The sequence below is a fragment of the Lagenorhynchus albirostris genome, chromosome 4 (assembly GCF_949774975.1).
Source record: "Lagenorhynchus albirostris chromosome 4, mLagAlb1.1, whole genome shotgun sequence".
In the NCBI taxonomy this organism is placed as follows: domain Eukaryota; kingdom Metazoa; phylum Chordata; class Mammalia; order Artiodactyla; family Delphinidae; genus Lagenorhynchus; species Lagenorhynchus albirostris.
In genome coordinates this window covers 50,738,419-50,764,782 of record NC_083098.1, presented here as the reverse complement: position 1 = coordinate 50,764,782, position 26,364 = coordinate 50,738,419, and the positions used below count along the sequence as shown (strand labels likewise).

General features: G+C 38.9%; 1 protein-coding gene across 1 annotated transcript in view; it reads left to right on the top strand.

Annotated features, from left to right (window-relative positions):
- Nucleotides 1-26,364, top strand: part of SLC4A4 (solute carrier family 4 member 4) — a 347,265-nt gene that overhangs the window by 126,065 nt on the left and 194,836 nt on the right. The window contains exons 4-5 of the mRNA XM_060148054.1: nt 14,727-14,862; nt 23,330-23,490. Of these exons, the coding sequence (XP_060004037.1) occupies nt 14,727-14,862; nt 23,330-23,490 (297 nt within the window). The remainder of the gene's footprint in view (nt 1-14,726; nt 14,863-23,329; nt 23,491-26,364) is intronic.

Below are 26,364 nucleotides of genomic sequence, written 5' to 3'. Positions count from 1 at the left end.
ATAAATTCATTGAAAAAGGAAGAGTAAATATCTTCATTCATTTTATAACTTCTTTATCGCTGGTTTTTAAATACTCCTAGTGACTGCTCACTACACATCTTTGATTGAAAAGCAGGGTAAATAAAGGGTGAGAATGTTGCTAAGGATTACTAGTTTTTCCCTCCAAGAATGCCAAATACAGTTTTTTTAGTCTTTGCATTTGAAAATTTGTTGATAGGTATTGTTTCTCAAATGAAAGATGAGATCAAAAATGACAGAATGAACAGCACGTTAGTAGATCATTGAATCTAATAGCACTGTCTTGTATTTCTGAATAGATTTTGTAAGGCAGAAGAGTAAAATTCAATTCCATCATCCATGGATGTGTCTTGTAATTTCTTCCTTTTTCCTGTTGTTATTATATGTCAACCAGGTGGGGAACCTGAGCCAGAGGGTGAAGGGGGATTTGCTCATTTGGGATTGGAGCTGAGCACGGGATCTAGGACTTACAATTCTGATTCCATCACTCCACCCATGATTATTGTTTACTCAGGGTTGTGTTGTTTCGAGAAGTAAATTCCCTGGCTATCACTAGACAGGAGGGCATGTGCAGAACTCCATCTGAACAATGAATGCTTCCTAAGTCAGAAAGACCTGTTTCCCCTGAAGTGAGAACGAGCTCCTGTAAACACTTCATTGATCACGTGGGGGGAATTTGCCAACATATCTGCAAGGTTTGGAGGGTCTTTTTTTTTTTTTTTTTTGCGGTACGCGGGCCTCTCACTGCTGTGGCCTCTCCCGTTGCGGAGCACAGGCTCCGGACGCGCAGGCTCAGTGGCCATAGCTCACGGGCCCAGCCGCTCCGCGGCATGTGGGATCTTCCCGGACCGGGGCATGAACCCGCGTCCCCTGCATCGGCAGGTGGACTCTCAACCACTGCGCCACCAGGGAAGCCCCAAATGGTAAGGTTTTTTTTTTGTTTGTTTGTTGTTTTGCGGTATGTGGGCCTCTCACCGTCGTGGCCTCTCCCGCCGCGGAGCACAGGCCCCGGACGCACAGGCTCAGCGGCCATGGCTCACGGGCCCAGCCGCTCTGCGGCATGTGGGATCTTCCCGGACTGGGGCACAAACCCGCGTCCCCTGCATCAGCAGGCGGACTCTCAACCACTGCGCCACCAGGGAAACCCCTTGGAGGGTCTTTAAGTATCTTATGTAAGTCCTCCTTAAAATGCATTGAGAACAATCCCCCCCTCTCATCATAGCCCCTAAAACAATAATACTTCTTTAGTTCATTTTCACATTATTAGACAACTTGAGTATTTATATTTACTATTTGCCTTGACCTACTGACTCACCTACATATCCCATTGGGTTGCTTTTATCTCAGTTTACCCTAGCTTTTCACTCTTAACTTGGTAACTTGATCTTGATTCTTCCTTCTGGTTCCTTTAGGTTTGCTGTTTATATTTGCTGGCTTTGGCATTTGATCTTGGCTTCCTCTTAGAGATTTTGGTTTGTCTCATTTTTCATACCCAGAGCACCTTCTGTTGTCTTATTAGGAGTTCCCTGTCTCATTCTTTATATATCCCTCTATATCTGAATCCCAGATATCCCACGGCTCTTTTCTGCCCCTCCACATAAGGAAGGTGACAGAGGAATTTGGACAATTTTCTGGTGAATGCGTAATCTCTACTTTATGAAGTTACTAAAGCATTTTATGAACATAGTTCTAGGAAAGACAGATTTTGACAAAAGTATTTCTAAACCAGCTTAAACTGACCCGTGATGGATCTAAAGAAAAGGTGACCATCTGAGAAGGCAAGGGAACTCTAAATTTTGTGATTGATATTTAATTAATTGGAAATTCTGCAGCCAATTAAGGAATAGCCATGCCTTACACATCACCACAAGCCTTAGAAGTGACTAAATACTTTCTCTGCCTGTTCTTTCTGAACAGGAAGCTGTTAATAATGACTTCTGAAGTGGTGCTCATTTACTTCCCTCTAATGAACTGAGGTTATCTCCAGATGACTTGAAGTCTTGTAAATACGCTTTTTATATAAGGGATAAAGAAATGTTGCATGGAAAGTTTATAGTGAAAACATATTGTGTTGAAAAGGGTGACTTCCTTACGTTTGTTGATAATACTCTGTGAAATACATAGATTGTTCATAGCAGACTTTAATGAAATCAAAGTCCCTAACCAGCCCACATGCACAGTCTGATCTATGTTTTCTATCAGCTTTGTGTGGTTTAGCTGTATGGATAAGCTAGAAGGAAGTCTATTTCTGTAACAAATGATGCTCCTCTCTTCTAAAATATGGTTCTAAAAACTTAGCTGATTTCATTTTATTTGTTACTGAAAATGGATTTAGCATTTTTTAAATGCTCTTGATAATTTGGGAAGGTACTTAGTGAAACAGCATGAAAACTTATTGTTTATATTAATTAGACTCTTGTTATCCATGTGCCATTTCTCAGGCTTTACAAGTGGTCTTTAAGATTCTGGCCTGGTTTTGAGGTCTTTGCTGGCCAGGGGACATATGTTGCTGGTTGGTTTCAATAATGCAGAGCCTTCTGGGTAGATAAAACAAGGCAAATGAAGCATCATGTTGTCTGAGAACAGTGAAACTATTAATGTCAAATTGGTAGTGTTGGAGGACCTGCTATATATATTTTTCTTTGCCGAGAATGTAATTAAGCTTCAGAGAAGTGGGGGATCACTGCCACTAATTTTGGATCTTCAACTCAGAGCAGACTTAAGGCGGAAAAGCTTACTGTAGAATCTTGCTGACATTTCTGTATTACGTTCAGAGTTCTATCAAAATCTTTAGAGCAGTGATATATCTGTGGGGAATGTGACTTTTTTTTTCTTTAGAAAAAATCAGCACCTATGTAACGTTTCCTTGATGTCTCTATTCCCCATGCTCCCTTTTTAACGGGATTATGTTTTGAATCACATTTCTCAATATTGCTATCCAGGAAAGATGGGTAGAATATTTTGGCCATGTGGGGATGGAGTCCTAAAGATTCTCTAAGGCTTGGTGCTTTTATATTCCTAGACATTTTGAACGACAGTCTACAGAAAGGAGGATGCCTCCTTTTGTACGTGGAGGCATCTAATGGCAGCATTAGCATGGTGGTTGTGACACTAATATTGGAGTGGTAAATTTAGCTACTTTGTATAGAAAAGAGTTGCACTCCAGCAAGTCTGTAGAGTTTATTTTGGGAATCGGGAAGACTTCCTAATGTTGATGAGAATTGAGTCTGACTTTGGAAACCTTAGGGTATAAATTGTGCTGATAATTGTTCTGAGTTGAGCCTGGAGAAAATGCTGATGTATTCACTCTTAAGCAGAGTGATTCATCATATAACCCTTATCATGGACAGCTCTGGCAGAGCAAAGAGAAGTGAAGTAGGGAGTGAGAAATTAAAGGAAAATGGAAATGGGAACTGTGACATGCATTAGGAACTTTTCAGTCTTTTAGGAAGAGCTTGCTGGTGGCCATATTTTTCACCATCTTAATTAAAGGGTGAGTTCCTCTTTATAGAAAGCATCTTACTTTTCCATGCCACTTGCATGGAAAGCCCCTCACCCTGTCTCCATTGTTCTGTGCCTGTGGAGTTATTTTTAGGCCCGTGTGCCTTTCAGAACCATGGCCAGTCCTGTTACATGGTTCAGAACTGTCTGTTTGAATCCCTAGACAGCCGTTAAGGCAAATGCATGAGGGTTATGCTTGTTTTGGACATTTGTTGAGAAAGATAATTGAGATTCTGTAGTTTCAAGTATGGTAGGGAAGTGTCTGGCACTAATTTGGCATGACTGTCCTCAAGTTAGCAATTAAAAATACCTTAATAGGTTTGTTTTCCTTATAATAATGACATTAATGTTAATTTTAGAAAATTTGGAAATTACACGTAAGCAAAATGAGGAAAACAAGAATAATCAATAATTCCATCATTTAGGGATAGTAATTGTTAACATTTGGTTCTGTTTTTTTTTAATATATATATTATATAAATTAGCCTTTGGTTGCAAGTGTAAGAAACCCAATTATAACTGGAATAAACAAAACAGAATTTATTGATTCACTGAAGGAAAGGTCAGGATAAAGCTGTTTCTTTGGGGAAAGGAATTTGATCTGAACAAACGACTAGAAGGGAGTTAAAAATAAGAACCAAAAGTTAATGCTTATCCAGATATGTAAGGTGTTAGGTACCTTGTAACAAGGCAGATACACCCTGGTGGTTAAATTTGAGTGAATAGACATAGTTGTAGGAATTTCTCTTCCTTACTTGAATCATTTTTCTTCTGTAAATTCTCTGGCATGTGGTAGATGTCAAAAGACATAACTTAAGACTCAAGCAGGGGCCAAACAACACTCTGAACAATGTACTGACTCATCAAAATCCACATTATCTGTTATGATATTCCACCAGACTTCTTGGTCACCTGCTTTTTTTTTTTCACTACTGTGTTGCTTTGGCACCTTGGATATTGCCTCCTTGGGAACTTTGGAAGCTGACTTCCTTGGCAGGGTAGTGGCATTGCCATGCTGGGCCCTAGTGACAGTGTCTAAAATGTGGTACCCTTTGCAGGTGATTTTGCAGACAGAGGGCAGCAACAGTGGGGCTGGAGCCAAAAGGATAAGTGTGAAACATCCCTTGGGGACCCGGAAAATACTTGGGAGGTAGATTTATCAGTGGGGTGCAGTCACATGATATGCAACTAGAGCAATGTCAGTGAAATTGGGTTATTACTGTTTTATGAGCCCATCCCCCCCCCAAGGGCTCATGAATATCATGCAAACTTGGATTAAATGAAGTAGGGAAAATGATATGGTGATGAGAAAAATCCAGAAAAAAAAGTCAAAAAGTTTAGTTTCACCATTAGTTAGTTTAGTTACTGTATTAGCTCAGGCTGCTGTAACAAAATATCATAGACTATGTAGCTTAAACAATAGGAAATTATTTATCACAGTTATGGAGGCTGAGAAGTCAAGATCAAAGTACCAGTTGATTAGGTTCCCTGGTCAGGGCCCAGTTCCATGGCAGCCTTCTCCCTGTGTCCTCACATGGTAGAGAGAAAGAGGAAGCAAACTCTCTGGTGTCTCTTCTTATAAGGGCACTAATCACATTATGAAGGGCCCACTCTCATAACCTCATCTATACGCAGTTATTTCCCAAAGGCTCCATCTCTAAATATCATCACATTAGGGCTTAGAGTTTCAACATGAATTTTGCCAGGGACACAATGCAGTCTGTAATAGTTACTTACTTTAGGTCCCTACTGAGGCTGCTAAACCCCAAAATGACTGATTAGAATTTTAAGTCTTCCTGATAGAGATTCTTGAAATATTGGAATAATATTAATAATATAATTAATATAATTGGAATGATTAATAAAAAGCATCAGCAGACCCAAAAGTCTTTGAGCCAATGTTTCAATATGGTGTGCCCTGAAGTTTCATAGATAAAATTTATTTGACTGGTAGACCATCACTGGGACTACTTCTTTGTGAATGGCTTAGCAGCATTTTAAGTACATGTATTAACACCACTGAAAAGCCTAGTTTTAATTTTTCCAACCCACTGTGTTAGCAGAAATTATGAAGGAGAAAGAGTAAATTGGGGAACGTAAGGGCTACCACCTTTTTGTTCTAAAGAATTCTGAATAATCTTGTAAATATGACTTGAGTTCTGATAACATTTTTGTAATGTAAATTGTAGGTAAATTTTTTTCCCAACATTTTGAAGATGAAAGCCTAAGACACAGGTATTTTCCAAAAATATCTCAGCGAACTCCAGTTTTTATCATCTCTTGTTGGCTGAAATTGAGCTTACTCTGCCCCTAAGTAAGATTGCTTGGTAGTATTCTGAAATCTAGGGTCTTTGCACTGTTGACTCTTTAAGGCTGCATAATAATTTCATGTCATATTAAGGATAATTGTGATAATTGACAGCTTTTCATGTGTGGGAGCTTATTAATACATGGATACCTAAGTATTTTTAAAAATTATCCATCTAAATGAATGCTATTTGGCTGTTTCAATTTCTTAGCTAACTTGAAACAGAAAAAGTAACCATCTAATTTACCTGTCTAGAGCCTGCCAGCATGTAAGTCAGCAGTCATTTTCTGGATATGTTGAAGTAATCTATGAGGTAGATTAGGGCATGGAGAAACTCTAGGTGAACTCGTACAGATTACTCCACTAAAAGTTGGATTCCATAAAAACAGGTTCTTCAATGCAATTATTTTGAAGATGCTGATATGTGGATGGCTAATATAAGTTAGTTCTACACTAACCCATTCAAATGGAATCATAGATGTCTATATCGTAAATCTTTGGTTGTAAGTGACGAGAAAAATTGCCTCATTACTTTTAGCTAGAAGGGAATCCTTACATAGCATTGAAAAATTACTGACTTCAGGCATGGCTGGACCTAGGTGCTTAAATGATGGCATCAGGAGCCTGTTTCTGTCTTGGTTCTGAGTTTCTTATTCCCAGGCAGGCTTTTCCCTTAGGGTTGCAAGGTGACCAACTGCGCTCAAAGATTTTATTACCATCTTATCATCTTAGCATAAAGTGAAGATTTATTTCCTGGAAGTTCCAACAAAAAGCTGATGATTTTTCATTTTGATTGGCCTGGATTAGATGAAGTGTCCACTCGAAAATTAATTGCTGTGGCCAAGAGTTGTGATATTCTCATTGTCCAGGCCTGTGTCACAGGGGGTAATTCAGCCTTGGTGGACTTACAAGGATAAAGATGGTTCTCCAAAGGAAAATGGGATGCTGTTATCAGAAAAAGAGGTTAGGGTTGCTAGGTGGGCAGGAGTAACAGATGCCACTAAAATGTGTATGTACGTTAAAGATTTATATGTATATGGAGATTTATTCATTTAGCTAGTTATCATTTCTTATAGTTATGAATGGGAAAAGAAGTTTGAGGATTTTATATATACATTTAAGTGCATTTATAGAGTACTACGATGGCCTAATAATCAGATAAATTGTGGAAGTTTTAACAACCATGGTATCTACCTACAAACTTTTATCTCAGAATGAAGAAGAGAAATGAATACTTAAAATGATAACTGTGTAAACCAGTTGGTGATAGCACATTAATAACTTAAAGAAACAAATAGTTATTTCTTTTTATACTTTGGTTTGAGATCTAAGACTTTACCAGATGGTGGACTTTGACAAGGAGAAAATACAAAATCCAGAAGTCCTCACTTAACCCACAGAAGGGAATTTGCATGTAAGCTTGTCATGCACAGTATGAATGTTCGTTATGATCATTATTTCTATTAAAATTTTTTTTCTTGGGTAGCCTGCAGGGTGACCACATTGGGATGCTTCGCAGACCAAAAATAAAAGGGCATGTTCGCAAGTTGCCTTTCAGTGGATAATGAACCAAATGTTAAATTAATTTACTTTAGGACTATTTCATATGCCATTATGATTTCTGCCTCTTCTGACATCCAGTACATTTACTGTCTGTACTGTTCATATGGAAATCTGACCATTTTGAAAAGTGAGATCATCCATTAGAGTGTGGTGGCCAAGAAATGGGCTTGGAAGTAACACAAGTGGGTTTGAGGTCATATCACTTACTAGTTGGGAAGTCTCTTAGCCTCTTAATACTCAGTTTCCCTATCTGTAATGTGAGAGTAATACAAGAGAATAATAGTAGAGGATATTTCACAGGCTTGTGTATAATAAATGATGTAAATGGAAAGTACTAAACACAATGCCTAGTACAGTGTAACAATTCAAAAATGTTAGTTATTGAGTGTTACATTTTTATTGATAGCATTTTTTTCCCATTATTATGTGTTATCTTCCAGCTTTAAGTTCCTTGAGGACAGAGATCTTATCTTAAAAAACATTTTGTGTCATTTCAACAAATACCATAGTGTATTGCATGCAATAAAAACTAATAAATATTAATTAAGTTATCAAATGAGAGTGTAGGAACTATACTTCAAATATTGCTAAGCCTCCAGGGCTTTCATTTTGTTACATCATGCCATTTTCCTAGTTGTGGTTAAAAAGAGGTAGAGGATAGAAGCATAGAACGATAGCTTGTGAGGAACTGGGGCAGAATATATATTATTCATTGTTTCATTCATTCTTTTACTCATTTTTCCATCCATTCTCTTTTGTATAACTTCACTGTGCCCAAGATAGGTGCCAAGAGCAGTTTAGGTAAGGCATGAAAAGCTGCAAAGACAAAGTACAGCAATGAATAACACACCAAGCAGTGGACATTAAATGTCTTAATAGATGTGCACATTAAATGTTGTGGTCTCTCAAGGTAGGAGGATATTGCATCTAGCAGAGGAAAATAGCTCACCGGAAATATTCATTCTTTTATTTGTGACTTTCTGTACAGGGAATGGCGACTATATTTTGGTGCAGCTCATGCAAAGATGGATTAAGGGGAAGAGTAGAATAAGGACAGTTTTCCAAACTTATTTTCCATTTCAGAGTTCTTAATGTAAGCTGCTTTTTGCAAGCAAGCGGTTGTGAGTTTGTGTATTTGAAAATGTCCAAGTTTTATTTAGTCATGTCTAATTCATTAATACTCAAAGTGACTGTTAGGTGCACACTACTGTGTTGGTCTTTAAGGAGGGTGCATAAAATACAGACCCTGTCTTTCAGGGCCTTGGTGACCTAGTTGGAGAGAGAAGGTGCATCTACAAAAGTTTAGGGACTAATGAGCAAGCTGTATATTTGTTAGTGCCTAAATGAGTAATTCAGACATAAAGTGTTGTTATGGTTTGAATAAAGGAGAGATTTATGTCTCTGGGAATGGTTAGTATAGGTTATTGGAAAAGATAGACTCTCCATCTGGGCCTTAGAAGTTGAATCAGTTAGAGAGGAAAGAAAAGAATATTCTAGACTGGAAAAAGGAACAGATCTGAAAATGAGCAGGTATATTTCGTCACAAGACACTTCTGGGTTACTGTGGGAGAAAAGGTTGAATGCACAGATTGAGGCCAGAATTACATGAGAGGCAAGTGCAGAGGCCAAGTTCAAGCTCCACAGGAGATAGAGTGTGGGTGTGGAAGTGATGTCTGCTGCAGTAGCTGGTGGCAGCAGTAAGTGTGGACAGCATCCCTGCCCTACATTTGCTTTCTTCTTGTTGGCAATGGGGGTTTGGGAGCACTGGGTGTCCCCAAGCCCTGCAGACCATCACGTGGTCAGCTAACAGTTGGACCTGGGTCAGAGAAACCATGTTGATATAGGACCCTCCAGGAAATTCTAGAGCTACTCAAAAAAGCCAAAACACATTTTAACCAGAGGGCAGAATAAAAAAGGAAAAAAATCAAGGCAGATTAGAGACATTAAAACTTCACTTTGATCTAGGGGCCTTCTGTTCCGACAAAGGTGATTGGATGAATTTGAGAGTTTCTCTCTCTCCTTTCTTTCCTCTCTGTCACCCTGTCTCATTATTTTCTCCAGGTTCTCTTTTATGATGAAACTAGATTAGGTATTACTTAGAATCATAATCTATTCATCCGTAAAGCAAGTTAATTTTCTGATGTTTTTGTCCCCCACCTGCCCTCCCTCCCCCAGTATTAAAGTGAGGCGGAAGGGGTTTCTTTATTTTCCCCTTGTTCTTTCATTGGCTGTTTCCTAAAACACACACCTTTGTGTTCTCATTGCTGAAGCCACTTAATTCACTGAAGTAAAACATGCAGAACTTTTGGCTATTTTCTTTCTTACCTTATATATTTTCAACCTATAAGGGTTGTCAAGGCTAATATCTGTGAGAGCTTTCTTTCTTAGAAGTTAGGCAGGTTTTGCTAGTAAGGGTCAACAATTTTCTAATGAACTTAAACCTTGTATTTTAGCTACTATGGTGATCATCATCATCCCATTTTTCAGGTGGGGAACTTGAAACACAGAGAGGTTAACTAGCTTTTCTCAGATCACACAGCAAATAAGCAGCAGAGTTTGGATTCAAACCCAGTTTGGCTCCAGAGTCTCAATGCAATACTGTGTCTTGTATTTAGCTCATTTCTTTTCTTTTTTTTTTTTTGTGGTACGTGGGCCTCTCACTGTTATGGCCTCTCCCGTTGTGGAGCACAGGCTCTGAACGCGCAGGCCCAGAGGCCATGGCTCACGGGCCCAGCCCTGTGGCACGCGGGATCCTCCCGGACCAGTGCACGAACCCGTGTCCCCTGCATCGGCAGGCGGACTCTCAACCACTGCACCACCAGGGAAGCCCTAGCTCATTTCTTGATCTGATCAAAAGTTATGGAAAAAAACGAATTCCTGATGTACTTCATTGGGTAGACTCTCACTCTGCATATCTTTGTGTTAAGAATGGTGTTAGAAATTGGGGAGGGTATTTGCTGGCCATAGAGGATGCCCCTCCCACATGTTGATATTGACAATACAATTGCTGTGACCTCTTATTTCTGATTCCTGGGGAAGCTTCCTTCTGATTAGGGGAGCAACTGAGCAAGGAAACTAGAGTAGAAAGCTCATTTTTGATACACAATTTTGGAATTTTATCCCAAAGGGATTGTTATATTGGTTGCTCAGAGACTGTATTTAATAAATAAGACAACTTATGAAAGGTGCTTAGATATGGGACCTGGAGAGGAAGACCTGGAGGTAACAACGTTACATCCTTCTTCCATTCCACTTTACAGAAGTCACAGCTGAGTTGCTGTCTGATAAGCAGTGAGTTGTATTTCCCTAACTTGAGAGCACCAGACCACAGAGTAATGCTCTGTGGATTAGAGCTCAGCAAAGATGTGTGTAGTGTGCAGGAGAATCTGTTCTTTAAGCAGGAGAGACATGTATTCTTCTCTGTTAGAGATGGGGACAAACCCACATCATATCTTTTAGAAAGCGACAAAAAGTTGATTCTCTAAACATAGACTTTTCCCTTCTAAAAGCTAATTCTATCTCAGGGATCTTTGATGTTGAATGTTGATGACAAGTCAGTTAAATTTGTGACTGTCAGTTTCAGAACCACTCTGCTGAATAACTACATTTCTAGTAGTGTGAACACTCTACTTGTTAGGAGTAGTGTCCAGATTCTAAATTCTGCCAGTCATTTCTTACCCTCATATCATTTCTTTCATGCCCTCTCTGATCCTCTAAAATAATTACACATCCCATTTCTTTTTTTTTTTTTGGTATGTGGGCCTCTCACCATTGTGGCCTCTCCCGTTGCGGAGCACAGGCTCCGGACGTACAGGCTCAGCGGCCATGGCTCACGGGCCCAGCTGCTCCGCGGCATGTGAGATCCTCCCGGACCGGGGCACAAACCCGTGTCCCCTGCCTCGGTAGGCGGACTCTCAACCACTGCGCCACCAGGGAAGCCCACATCCCATTTCTTGATTGGAAAGGCATTGCAAATGTTTTTACACAAAAGTCCTGGAACTTTAGATTTTTTTCTCCCAGAGATTTAAGAAATTTCAAAGCTTTTTTTCTAATTACAAAAGTAAAACATATTGTATCTTATATTAATATGTATTCGGTTACCTTCTTTTAATGTTCTGTGAACACAAAACAGTTTGCAGATATTTTTCTTGTTTATTGGTTTATGTACTAATTTATTCACTTAAGTAATTAATTAATTAGTTAATGTTTGTTTTCCCTCCTAGCACTTAAACTCAGTAAGAATAGGGACCTTTTTGTCAGGTTCTTTGCTTTATCTTCAAAGCCTGAAGCAGAGCCTATTTAGAACATAGACAGTACTCAATAAATATTGCTGAATGGATACATGAATGAGTTGTGCACGTTTTAAAATTGATAGGAAAGTGAAAGGAAGAAAATAGAAGTCCTAGAAACAAACTGCATAACATTTAAAAGGTATGTATACAGACAGTCCTTGCTTTACACTGTAGCGCAGGACCATAAAAATGACTATGCAAGCTGAAATTATACAAAACAATCCTAATGATCAATGGGAAGAGTTATTATTGTTCTTTGACCTTTAAAAAAATTTGCCAAATCATTAAAATCTCTCTTACTGTTGGCTATAAAGGTATAGGGAAGTGAAAAAAATAGTAAAACTAGTTATTTATTTAGCATTTGCTAATTTAAAACATTAGAAACATTGAGATTAAAGTGATTGATTTCTTTGTAAAATCTTATCGGAAGTAGTTTGCCTTTTTCCTACAGTACAATTCATGAAATGGAGTGAGCATCTTTTCTATGCCCCGAGCAATTGTCATTCTCCTCTCTAAGTCTGGATCAGCTTCCAACATTTTATCGTTTGCGCTTTCTGTGTTAGGGAATGTCTCTGAGGGTTCCTGTAACATGAAAGATTTTTGCCAGCATCACTCCCTCTGGGACATCGTTAGCATCCTGTTACAACCACTTGCCTTACTATTGATGTTAATGAGTTCGCCTTCACTAAGTTCCTCTGACTGTACATCTAGAGTCTCTCAAATGGGGAATGGCAGCATTATCTACATTCCCATAATCAGCTAGGTCTTCTGTAACTCCATTCGTATTTGACATAGATTTCACTTCCAGTGTTAGTACTTTTTGTTTCTGTGCTGTACTGTCATCTTTGTTGGCTAGCTCCCTCTTTTGATTATTCATGTCATATGAATTTATCATTGGAAGACAAGAAGGCAGCACAGCTACACACTTTGCTGTCTGTGCATGAACTGGATAACAAATGTGTAGTGACCAATCACTGGCAGACTTCGAAAGGAGCACTATGATTGGTCACGATCATGATGCATATATGTTATGTACATATACGTAAAATACAGTACATAAAATACAGTAATTGTATTTTATGCAATTACTCACAGTTAATTTACCATCCAGCTGAAATTTGAACTGTGTTGTTGGGGGACTAGTGTTCTTTAACCAAACTGTGGTAGCTGAAATTCACACTCATTAGAACCATGCAAAATGAGGGCTCTCTCATTTCCAGACTATTTTATGGATATATGTGTAATTTTTTCTTTACCAAAATGGGATTGCTTTATGCATATGATTTTGTAATTTTATTTTTTTCAATTAATATTATATGATATATATGTCAAAAAACAATAATCTCATCTTCATGTTTTATGACTGTGTGGTATTTGATTGAATGGTTGTAATATAGTTTATTTAACCAATCCTCCTTTTTGGACATTTAAGCTTTTTCTGTTTCTCTCAATTATAAACTATGCTGTAGTGGTCACCTCTGTAGTTATGACTTTGTGATAACAACTGTTATGTGTTTAGAATGAACATCTTGCTAGTGGTAGAATTGCTGACTCACAGGATAGATACACTTTAAAAACATTTCCATACCTTTTCAGAGAGATGTTCGCATTTAGGCTCCTACCAGCGACATAAATTGGAAGGTGCTGGTACATGTGTCCTAAACCCTTGCCAACATTGAGGTGATCATTCTTTAAAGTTTTTGCCATTTTTTTTGTTGTTGTTGTTTTGCGGTACGCAGGCCTCTCACTGTTGTGGCCTCTCCCTTTGCGGAGCACAGGCTCCGGACACGCAGGCTCAGCGGCCATGGCTCACGGGCCCAGCCGCTCCGCGGCACGTGGGATCTTCCTGGACCGGGGCGCAAACCCGTGTCCCCTGCATCGGCAGACGGACTCTCAACTCTGTGCCACCAGGGAAGCCCAGTTTTTGCCATTTTATAGGTAGAACATATATTTTATTTTAATAGTTAGTATTGATTACTAGGTAGGTTGAATATTTTTTCATGGGTTTATTTGTAGTAAATATATTTTCATCTACAGAATTTTATTCTGTCCTGATTATAGTGGTTTTCAGATGGTAGGAAGTTTTTTGTTTTTTTAGGTTGAGTACATATATTTCTTCAAAGTTCTGCATATGAATAAATCTGTGTACTCGGACTGCAGTTACATGTATATTCTTGGTTACCCAGGGATTATAAGGAGTATCTGTGGGCCTTAGTTTTGTAATATAGCCATCAGTTTCCAAATGCTTTCCATTTTTTTTAAAGAAAGAGAAAATAGCCCACAACCTGGGGGAAATTCTAGTTAATTTTTCATTACATGATTTTTAGGAGATGGGGTCAAAAGGAGCTAGTAGGGCATTCAATTATGTGCTTGAGTGTGTTGGAAATTTTTTTCCCCTCGTGTGTACAATATTTTACTTGGGCTTGTTTTTCAAGTGCACTGAAGTGTGACTAAACATTTTTGGGTACTGCCCTTATGTAAAGAAGAGGCTCCATCTTGTTAAATATTCCTTCATCAGCTTTGCAGTTAGGCAGTTATGGGCAGTGAGGAACCTGCGAGGGCGTGGGCTGCTTTGGGCATTGGACAGAGGGAGGGTGGCTGGGAGGCGGGGGCCTGGGGGAAACCCAGCATTGGGGTGCTCTGTTGCCCCCTCCCACTGTTGTAGAAAAAGCGATTGGCTCAAGCTGGTTTCTGTCTTATACTTTTGGGTGGGTCATCAGTGGGGAAGGAGGGAAGGTCATGTGGTTGGACCTGAGCTCATCAGAAGGCTAAAGGTTCTTTGCCAGTCGCCACACAGAACTGGAGCACTGTCCTTCTGGAGAGTGGTGGAGAGCTGAGACACAGTTCAGAACTAAAGGACTAGAGAAGGCCTTGGATTCCTGTTTGTCTTTAGATTGGGAACAAGGAAGGCTCAGCAAGGAAGATGTCCACTGAAAATGTGGAAGGGAAGCCCATCAGCTTTGGGGACGGAGGAAGAGCTCGGAGTTACACTTTCCTCAGGGTTGTCCAGCCAATGTTTAACCACAGTATTTTCACTTCTGCAGTCTCTCCTGCCGCAGAACGCATCCGATTCATCTTGGGCGAGGAGGATGACAGTCCAGCACCCCCTCAGCTCTTCACGGAACTGGATGAGCTGCTGGCCGTGGATGGACAGGAGATGGAGTGGAAGGAGACAGCGAGGTGAGCCATAGCTGACTGTGTAGGACTGACATGGGGAAACAAGGGCAGGGCAGGATTCTTGTCTGTGAGCTCCTTTCTCTAGCCCAGATGATTGATGAGCATGAGGTTGGCTGGGTTAAAGAGTAAAAGGATTCTTTTTCGACTTTGACATTGACATGGATGCAGGACACCCTTTATTTCACTGCTGAAGTCATTGATCTGCATTGTTATAATTTTAACCTTTATAAGGAATTAGAAGTAAATCTCCGTTTGTATGCTATTCAATAGTAAAATATTTAAAAGAGAGAAACTCCAGCACCTAAACATGATAGCCTAGTGATATGTGTTCACGGTCTCCACATGCCAAAGTATCTTGTGAAACCATGTCTGACTTATATTACCCATTCCCTGTTAGGAGGGAGGTTGCAAAGACAATGACTGTTACACACAAACTTGCCGTTATTCCAGGTGAAAACCTGTCATCTTTTAAACATCCAGTGAAAGCGAGTAGAAGGTTCACTTGAATTGGAAGTGTTAGAGACCTGAGTTCTATTTCAGACTTTTGTCACCTGCCGGCTGCATAACAGTTTCTCAGAACTTTGATTTCATCATCAACAAATAGTGGATAATAATGTCTATTACATATAATATATATGTATGTGATATAAGATATATAATATGTAAATATAAGGTTCTACTAGATACTGAATTATATCATGGATATTTATATACATACATACAGGTATATATATGGAAATGCTTTGTAAATTGTTAAGCACTGCACAAATATCTAAAGTTTCATTAATCTCGCAATAAGAGCTTTTCTTTCTGTCTTTCTGCATGTATATTTAGTTATATATGCCACACTAAATCTTCTATAACATATAAAAATTGTGTACCATAAAGACGTTGATATAATACAGTTATTGGTCTCTCATTGTCATCATTATATGGGGATTCAATGCATTTGACTTTCACAAACAAAATAATGTTAACATATGCCTTTTATAGTCATTTAATTCAGATCAGTTAAATTCAACAACTCTGTTCTGAATGCATGGTACACATCAGGCACTGTTTTAGGTACTGGGAATACAGAAGTGGGCAATAACTCATTTCTGCTCCTCCATCTCTGAGGCTGCCACTTGAAGCTCTTCACTCTTTATTCTTTTGGGGCCACTTTCCATGATATAGTAATTGTCTCTTATTCCCCTCTCAGCACCAATAACCTGGATATTAAAAGTCCTTCATAAAGTATACTTTCAGTTCATAAAACATTCTCCGAAAGAAGGCTCTCAAAGTGAAAACTTGTACCAGTATCTCCATTTCATTCTTTCTTTTCCTTCTTTCTAATAGAAAAAAAACAGAGTGAAAATTATACTGGTGCAGCATGAGTTGAGTGTTGGGGAGATTTTGGTTTAGTCTTGGCTTTGCTGCTAACTAGCTGTTTAACTTTGGGCAAGTTATATAGTCATGTAGTCTTCCTGAGCTTGTGTTTTCTATACTATCAAATGAGGGTCATACTGGGTTGCATCCTCTCTAACATCATGCGTATTTTATAGCTCTGAAGTTCCATCCCTGTGCGTATAATTGTGTAGTCAGCTGCGACTAGAAGAGTTCCTTTGATTCTTACTTTCATCTTAAAATTCTGTGTGAGTAACTATATAGAGTAGAATTCAGGTGTAGCATTCTGTTTTCTCTTTCAGCCAAATGCAGACTACACTTTATTTTATGTGACCCCTGGTCCCAGAAATGTGAAGAGATCACAGCTCATTGTATAGGTAGATCAACATTGAATGAGATGGACATAGTATTTTCATTTAAGGTTCTTAAAGGTTAAGATGGTCATGCATACTTTACCATCTTTAAAGACTTACTATTTCCTTAGGAACATATGTGTCATTTTGGTGATGTCATTGGTCCCTGAGAGACTGTATGTACAGCTGGAGAGGAAGTACGGTGGGAGTACACCATGTATCGGGGGAAGTTGTCCAGGAAGAAACATACTCACAAATAGTCTACCTTCTATAACTTCTCATATAGGATTTGCCACAATTACTATTAATTAATTAATCATATATGTGATAGTATTGTTTTCATTTTGTCTCCCTCATTACACTAATTTGTCTAGAGGGAGAGACCACCATGTCTGTCTTTCATTACTGTATTCCCAGTGCTTTGCAGCACTTGGTAGTAATAGGTGCTCAGTAACATTTGCTGAGCGTGATTAGTTGAGAACTCATTGCCTTAGAATCTGCTGTTCTAAATATAATACTTTCTTAGAAATATTACGTGATCAAAGCTGGAGTTCGGTGATAATCCATCTCTTTCTGACTAATGGACAGCTCAATGACAAACCCAAGTTACCCAGTGCACCATTGATAAAGCCCACGAGAGGACCTTTGTTTGATGTTTCCAACTAATTCATCAATATGCTGATGCCATCTGTATTTAGATCTCTAGCCCAATCTTCTTGCCTTGTTTGACTGAAAACAAATATTTGGTTGGGTAGTAGGCATCTCGAAGTAACATGTCAGAAACTGAGCTTCTCACCTACCCACCGCAGATCTCCTCCTACAGAGTTACCCGCCACAATGAACAACTCCATTTTTTTAGTTGCTCAATCCAGAAAGATTGGAGTCTTCCTTGACTCCTGTCTTTCTCTACACCCCTTACTTGACCCACTGGCACATCCTGTTTAGCTTACCCTCAATGTTATTCAGATATTCAGAATCTCACCATATCTCACATTCAGTGCTGCCACAACCCTGGTCCAAGCCTCCATCCTTTCTCATCTAGATTACTGCAAATGCTTCCTAATTAGTCCATCTCCCTGAACCTGCCCTTGCCTCCCTCATGAACTATACACTATGATCTCTGACCTCATCTCTTACTTCTCTCCCCCGGTTCACTCTGCTCAAGCCTCACTGGCCTGGTCATACTCCTGTGTCAGAGCCTTTGTACTTGCTGTTCAAATGCGGTTTGCACTTGAAATGCTCTCCCTGCTGTACTCCACAGTCATCTCCCTGGCTCATTTCCTCACCTCCTTCAGGTCTTTTTTCAAATATGACCTTCTCAGTGACTGTCTTGTCTAAAATAGAAACTTTCCCCAAACCTTCTTATCCCTCATCCTCCATTCTATTTGTCGTTGGCACTTATCAGCAGTTAGCATATTAACATATCTTGTTATTGTCTCTTTCCAATAAAATTAAAGCTCCATGAGGGGAGGAATTTTTGGTTGTTTTGTTCACCACTATATTCCTAGTGTCTACAACTACCTGGCACACAGTCCACAATCGAGAAATACATGCTTATAGAATGAAAGAATAGAGAAATAGAACCTTGATTCCTAGTTTACTGTTCTACCTAAATTCTGTTGGAAAGTTTGGAGGTGGTTGTGCCTCCAGAAATGATTCAAATTGACAGTGATTTTTACTTCCTGCAACGTAACTCTGCTTCTGAATGTTTTTTGCAGTAATTTCTGACTGCCATTTATGATGTCCAGTTTCCAGACCTGGTAGGGCTTTTTTTCCCCATGAAAAGCTCTCAAACCTACCAGACTAATAAAAGTTTAGTGCTTAGAAGGAGCTCATTTTACATATGAAAATGCAGCATGAATATTCTTTCGGCTAACATAAAATGGAGAATTATTTGCTTTTTGTGAAAACTCCAATTAAATGGACTATTTTATTCCATAGAGAACTAGCCTGCCAGACTTCTCAAGCTCAGTGTAGTTTCTACTGTGAGCCTACGCCCCATAGAACACAATAGTACCCTCTTTAGTACTCTCCCTTTTCACGTTCTATACTTTTTTCAGTTGACTAATGATTTGATTTTGACCAAGAATATCATACATTGAGTCTCAGCATTACTGCAGTTTTAGTCTTACTTCAGGAAGTTCAGGTTAGCTGTGTGTCTTAAAAAATAAGGAAAATGCTTTCAGTGGTAGGAAAAATATCCCCATTGAAGTCTCACAAAGCACAGTAGTCATGTAAAACTATAAACAAGGGAAATCTTTATTTACATGAAGTTTGAAGTCAATTCCACCACCCTCTTTTTTCACATCTTTTCCCTGCTGTTCCCTTTCCTGAAAGTCAGAACTTTGAATTTTCATGGACTCTCCCAAGAGTAGAATGATCAGACCTGAGAAATGTATATAATCAGTGGAATGCAGAGAATATTCTTTTTCAAAGGAGTATCCTCAGTGTTAGGTCATTGGAATACTGACATTCAGTGGTGTAGCAGTAGTTATAATGGAATATTTGGTATTAGTGAACGAGCCTATGCTTCTCATTAACAATTTCTAGACGGCTAGGCGTTAGGTAATGGATTCATGAAGAAGACTGGTAGAAGAATAAGTCATGGTCCAGCTTTGGTGTTGGCCCAAAGCCAGGAAGAAGGGCTATCACTGCCACTCCAAACGCTTGTATTCCTTTGAGTCAGTGATGTCTGTAAACATGGTTATTGGCTTTCAGTTTTCCCTCAGCGAATATTCGGGTGGGCCATGTTGGAATTTATCACTGTTATAAGAATATATGTTAAAGATCACTTCCCCTCTTCCCTGTGATTCAAATTTTACGGCCAAACCTGGGTAAAAAGGAAAGACATCACAAGTTTCAATAAACCCAACAAGCCAACAAAGGAAAAGGGTACTGATGTTTCAGTTCTAGTGGGACAGCACGAGTGACCCTGCCTCCCTCTGGAGAACATGACTTCGGGGCCTGGCCATCAAACACAGCCACATGTACTTACCCTGGGGCTTTGCATAGGGCCCTCTCTGTTCCCAATCTACCCTGACCCCTCTATCTCTCCTCTACTGGATGGCTCTGGAAAATTCCATTTTAGACCAAGTTTACTTTTTCTGTAAGAAAAAGTGAAGAATAAGGAATTTAATCATCTATGTAATTATATGTGCTTACTACACTGTTTTGCAATAACTTTCACAGTTGATCTAGATATTTAAGAATTCTCCTTAAAAACATCATTTATCCCAGATGCACACTAGCGTTGGCTTCTTTTATGTGCGATGAGGCACTTACTAGTTAGCAAGAAATTTATTATTGCTTTAAAATAGCTTTACGTAGTTGGATTATATTCCAAGACAAAGGTCATGTCTATTTTCCACTGTAAAACTGGCATGTTTTAAAGTTAGAGGTCTTTTCTTTTCTTAAGTATATTTAATCATATGATTGGAAAGTTGCAAAATTCAGTGTTTCCCAGTGGACTTTCTATTTCTTCAACAAATGAGTGAAATGCTGTTTGGTTGGCAGTCACTCAGAGTGGGTTAAACTGCAGTGTACTTTATCATTATTCTTCAAAGACCTTGGAATAAATAAACTTCACCTAATAAACTCTTCCTTCAAGGTTACAACAGTTTTGTAATTGCCAGCATTTAAAAAGCCAGCTTCTGAAATTAATTTTCTTATAACATGTCAAGTACTGAGACAAAAGGAAAAGTAGGAAACTTATTGCAAATACATGGTTATTCATAGTTATTATGAAGGGTAGATAGTAGCTTTTAGTACATTTTACAGTAAAAATGTCTTTTTTTAAAAAGTGTAATTACATGGTTCTAAAGCACCTTTACAAATTCATTGACACTCCAGTAGCCTGAACTTTGGTACCTTTGCCTTAGCCTTTTCTTTAATGGGTTCTGATTTGAACTGAGTCGTTTTCAGTTTTTTCCAAATTTGTCCTTGATATGTGAGGAGGATAGACATAGCATGTGTAGTTTCTGGAATGAAACTACCTGCAAACAATCTATTTAAGTGGGCAAATCATTACTTTCTGAGTAAAAGTGTATATTGGAAGTACAGTCAGTTCCTTGAACAATTAGAGCAATGTATTTTAAAGTAATTTAATAGTCATTATCCCAGAGTTACCTTGTGCAATTAGCTATACTATGATATGACATCATCTAAACATACAATATTTACTGAACTCAAAGTGAAATAGATGCTTAAACTGAACTATGAGACAATACTTGTCTCTTAGGAATGTAGATTCTAAGGAACTGGCTTTTTGAAACTACATTCCCATTCCATTATGGTTAAAGCTTGACCTAATCTTGGCTGGTATAATCCAGGAGGGTGAGTAATACTATTCCCTAAATCCAAGCTAGTTGGGATTTATTATTTCTAAAGGTACTTTTAAAACTTGTTCAAAGTCATATTTAAGATAAACTGTGGAGAGGAGATTGGTCACAGAAGAATGCAATGGTTTTGTTCCTTTTTTTCTTAAAGAACATTTTATTAAACTTATATTGTTTGGACAGTTGAAGATGATAGCAGAGAAGAGCTACTGTCACATACTGTATGTAAGTGAGGCTTAGTTTTCTTTTACAAAATGGATTTGGCCATACAGATTGATGGTGACTGATAGAAGGGCAACTGGTTATCATTTAGGAAAGAGAAGAGGGAAGTGAAGGCTGTATGTATAGAACACTCCCATTTACTGAGTTTCTAGCTGGCCCTTGTCATTCATCTTGGACTTAAATTCTGTGACTAAAGATTCTATCCCTCAGCTAATAAGAATACTCCTAGGAATAAAAACAAGGTCACTATACTCTTTATCAATAACATAATTATATGTAACCCTGACTAGGTTTCATATACTATGGAATCTTCTAGAGTCTCATCTTGAGCAAAAAACTGTAACATCAGATGTAAATATGATTCATATACTAGCTCCCAGTCAACATGGTTAGAGGTTCTGTGAGTAAGCCTGAAAAGATAATATGCCTAAAGTTAGCCAATGTAATATACTCCATAAAATGATTACTCTCAAAATAACCCAATTACCTCTTATTGTTTTGGCAAATCCATGGAATTCTATAAGAATGTAATATAAAGTTGTCATTTTTCTCTCACTTCCTTCTATTTCTGTGGTCCTAATACCAACCAAGGTGAAGAACTACTAATTCACACACACACACACACACACACACACACACACACACAAAAGAATATTAAAGGTCTTTCTCTCAGAATGTTTCACAACCACTTTTGTAGAATAAACAAGGTCCAGTTCTGAAGTTTTAGAACTTCTTTGGTGTTGGCTTTTTAATGTGAGGAAAACATGTAAAAATCTCTACTCCCTACATTTTTTGGGATACAGGGGAAAGGAGGAGGGTCTTAAAGTGGAGGGTGAAGGTGGGGCTAAGGTTGCCATTGAAGCATGGAAGTTTCCTGGCCGGGAGAGGGAAGAGGGAGTTTTGGGATATGGCTCATGTACTTATGAATCACATGAGTGTTGGGCTTGATTAAAATTCTGAATTTTCTTTGACATTGTGGCTGATCTGTTGATCTATTTTCACTCATGGTTCTACTAATGTGTTCTTTTCTTCCTCTGGGGGTGGTGAGCGGTCTATAAATAATACCTTATGTAGAGCTTCCTCTGATCTCTGCCCTTTGTTCTCATCTTTAATGAGTTGGGTGAGTGTTTAGCTTTTTCTAGGAAAACATTTTTCAATCATTAAACCTTTGCATGAAGAATGTAGGAAAACAATTTTTAACCCCCTCTTGTTCAGTATCTTTCAGAGGTTTGAAGTGATAGAAAGCAGCATTTTTCTTTGGGTCCTGATGAATAGAAAAATGATAATGCTTTCTTGTTTTCCTTTACCAGTGTAGGAAGAGTCAGTATGTATAATATGTGGGATACAGACTGTCAAATGTGTTTCGCTCTTATTTCCATTAAACTTTTTTCATTCCTATATATTGCTAAGTTATCAAAACGTCTACAAATCTTAGAAAGAAGAAACTATAAGAGAGGGTTTTTTGTTCCATTACTAAGGTTAATAAGAGATCTGTTGTTATCAGAGTAGATTCATTGTTCCCTGAGCTTGTGTATTTTTAAACACATGTGGAGCCAAACATGAGGGATAAAGCTATTAGCATCTCAATGAGAGGGGAACGTGTCAACTGAGAGAGATGTATTAAAGTAAGATACAGCAACACATGCTGGCACTCTTGAAGCATGAAAGGGGAATTTCATTTGTCTGACCACTTCACGCACCATACTTTCAAATATTTAAGATCAGCATTGATTCATGCTGATATTTTACCTTATATAAACGTGCCTTGTGAAGTCACAACAGAATTCTCACAGTGGTGGTTGTTTTACACACTGTAGGCTCTACCCACATGGAGAATTTGAAATGCATATTTTTTCTACATTATTTGAAAAATTTGGTTCAGTAGTCATTCTTAAGGATTTCATGGTTACGTATAGACAGATATAAAACCAAGGAGGCGTTGGCTCCTTTTGGTTTGTTTTCTTTCTCTCTAACGTCAGGGGGAGGAGCGGTCTAGTGAGTCTGTTTGGTGTATTTATAAAGGTAATGCAGTTAATGATAGAATAAGCTTTTAAGAGTCCACAAAAGGAGACATTTTGGAAGTGCTGGTGGGGGTGGATCTGGGGGGTTGGTGTTGCTATTTCCAGAGGTGATGAGAACACTTTTAATGGTTCTTCACTAATCTCATGTTTCTAGGTGGATTAAGTTTGAAGAAAAAGTGGAACAGGGTGGGGAGAGATGGAGCAAGCCCCACGTGGCCACCTTGTCCCTTCATAGCTTATTTGAGCTGAGGACATGTATGGAGAAAGGATCCATCATGCTGGACAGGGAGGCTTCTTCTCTCCCGCAGTTGGTGGGTAAGTATGTTGTCTTAAGTTCCTATCATTTTTTTCTGCTCTACCTACCTCTCCATGAGTCTCTTTCAATGCATATGACTTCTAGTGTAAGCGGAGCTGAATATTCTATAATATTTATTCTCTCTCTTTTTTATATTATAAAACTAGTAAGGGTTATTGCAAAAAATTTGGAAAATACAAATATTGAGAAAAAAGTTAAAAATCATCCATCATACTTCCATCTGGACATAGCCATTGTTAACATTTTGGTGTATTTCCATCCAGTTTTGGTTCTCAGTCCTCTCTCTTATGCTTTTCACTTTTATGTTATATTAAAAATTACCATGTTTATATGTACAGATTTGCATTCCTCCACTTATTAGCATAAGATTAATATTTTAAATAGAACACCCCCCCTTCGTCCTTGGTCATACTAGACTGGAAGTCTGGACACTAGATTTCTAGAACTCCTTGACCTTAGACATTGCGCTGAGCTTCTGTGGGCCTCAGTTTTGTCATCTGTAAAATACAGTTTGAATATTCTGTAAGAAGGAAACTGGTCTAGGTCTAGTCCCTCAGTTGGGCTGATTTTGTAGGTGAAAGTCAAGCTCTTTTCGCTGTAGGTAGAGCAAATTGGGTGAGGCAAGGAGCCAGCAGAACGTTATGGATTAATGACTGAGTCAGGTGATGGTGGTGCCGAGCATCATTTGTACAACCCTGGACAAGTCACTGAACCTCATGGTGCAGAGCAGCTTTGGCATCTTTGTAATTAGTGTTGTGTAGTGAATGTCAACTCACCATGTTGAACACCTTGAGCACACGTCGCTGCATTCCAAAGAGAGGTTATTGTTTTCATTTTCTAGCAAGAGACTGGCCTAAGCTGCCTTATTATCCTTCAGGTTGGTGTGCTAAAGATCATGTGTTCCTTAAGGAGAGGTGCAGGGGCTCTGCTTATTATTCCTAGGAAAATTCCATAACTCGGTGACTGCATGACTGCACTTTCTTAAGGGTCTGCGGTGGGCCTACTTTGGGATTGTGAGGAGAGGATGTGGATCGTGGCCCTGATGACCAGTGTAAAATTCCTGTGTAATCTCGAAATTTCTTTGAATATCTTTAGGCAGAGGGCTTGTCGATGGCATCTGTGTCTTTATGGACAACGGGAAGGCTATAGTATTTGTATTGAAAGAGAAGATCCGTTCTCATATCAGGCATATATCTTGCTGACCTATACACATCTGTTTCTTCTTCAGAGAGCTTGTTAGTTAGATTTACAAAGCAGCTCCACGCTTTCCTTGCATCTGAAGTGCTTAAGGTACAAGTGGAGAAGGGAGAAAGACTAATGTGAAGATGCTGGGTGGACAGAATGAAGTAGTTTATGCATTTATTCAGCAGTGGTACATGGCCTTCTACAATGAGCCAGACACTATTCTAGGCCCTGAAATTAGGTTTGCAAATCTACCACTTTGTAAATGGGATAAGTTACAAATCCATGTCCACATAGGTAGTGAGAAGATAATGTTGGAAATACTGCTTTACGTAGAATTTTTTGTATTTGACAAGGCAGGTGAGACTGAAAAAGGACACCTGATATATGAGGAGAGCTGTTGGATTATTGTATGCAGGGAAGATGAAGCCCATCTACGAAGACAGAGAGAAGCAAAGGGAACGAATGGTTTTCCAGGCTGTTTGTTTCACTGACTTTTCTTCATTTGTTAAAGCTGCAAGAGAGATTGTTATCCCAAAAAGTATCATGGTTAGCAAAAATCAGTCCAGTTTCTGAGCGAGATTTGCAATTTTCAGGCTGTAAGAACTAATCTAGAGCAAAGATGTCTGAAGTGAGAAGTCAGAAGTGCCTAAGTGCAAAGCAAAATGGGAATTAAACTTGTGACTGGGCAATGGATCGCAATCTGTGTGTTGTGGTTTAAGGGTCATCGGGAAGTTCCCTGTATTGAAAAAAAAAAGTCCTACCGTAGACCATGGTTACTGCCTGAACTTCCACTGTTTGGAGATTCATTTCACTGAACCCAGGGTTTGTTTTCTATTAAAATATACATACTCTTTGGCAGATGTCATATATATTCATTCCATGAGATGCAGAGTGGTGTTGTAGAAATAATGGTGGATTTAAAGTGGGGATGGCGGTTAATTAAAGTCTACCCCTACTAGCACGTGTGACCACAGACAAGGCACATTGCTTAACTTATTCGCAGTCTGTTTCTCATCCGTAAAAAGTGGATGAAGGTAGACCTCTCAGGGCATCGTTAGAATTGAATGAGGATCTCAGGTGTAATTGTACTTACTTTGATGACTATCCCAGTATGAATGAGTTTATCCAGATCTTTCTACATGTCACCTAGCAGGGGCTGAGTGTAGACTGAGTCACGTCAAGAGATGCTCAGGGACTTCATGAGCAGGGGAAAACTTCTGAAAGGTGTAGTAGATGGAGCTAGAAAAAAACCTCACAGCTTCTTTGCTGTGCCTGGAGCTGGCTGGTCAAGATGGGTGATGAACGTTAAAGTTGAAGTATATACTTGGACTTTTCTGTAAAACTGTCTTCGAGGTCTTCAGCACCAGAAATAGCCATCTTAAGGCATTTCTGGTCTTCAGTAACTAACTGACCCTTTCCATGTAGTAGAAGACAGAGTCCCACATTACACTGGAGCCTCGTTAGCCAATGGCCAAAGAGAGAGGTTCTGGTATTTACTACATTTAAGAAAGGTTCATCAAGCATTTTACATTCTCAGTTTAATTTTCTGTTACTTTTTATTATCAGCTGTGGCTTTTTTTCTCTAACCTCCACACGTTTGCTTTAATAATGTCATTAAATTTTAAAATTGGACACCACTAGGTCACTTTGAGGTGTCATCACTCAGTACTATGTTTGCTCTACCATCC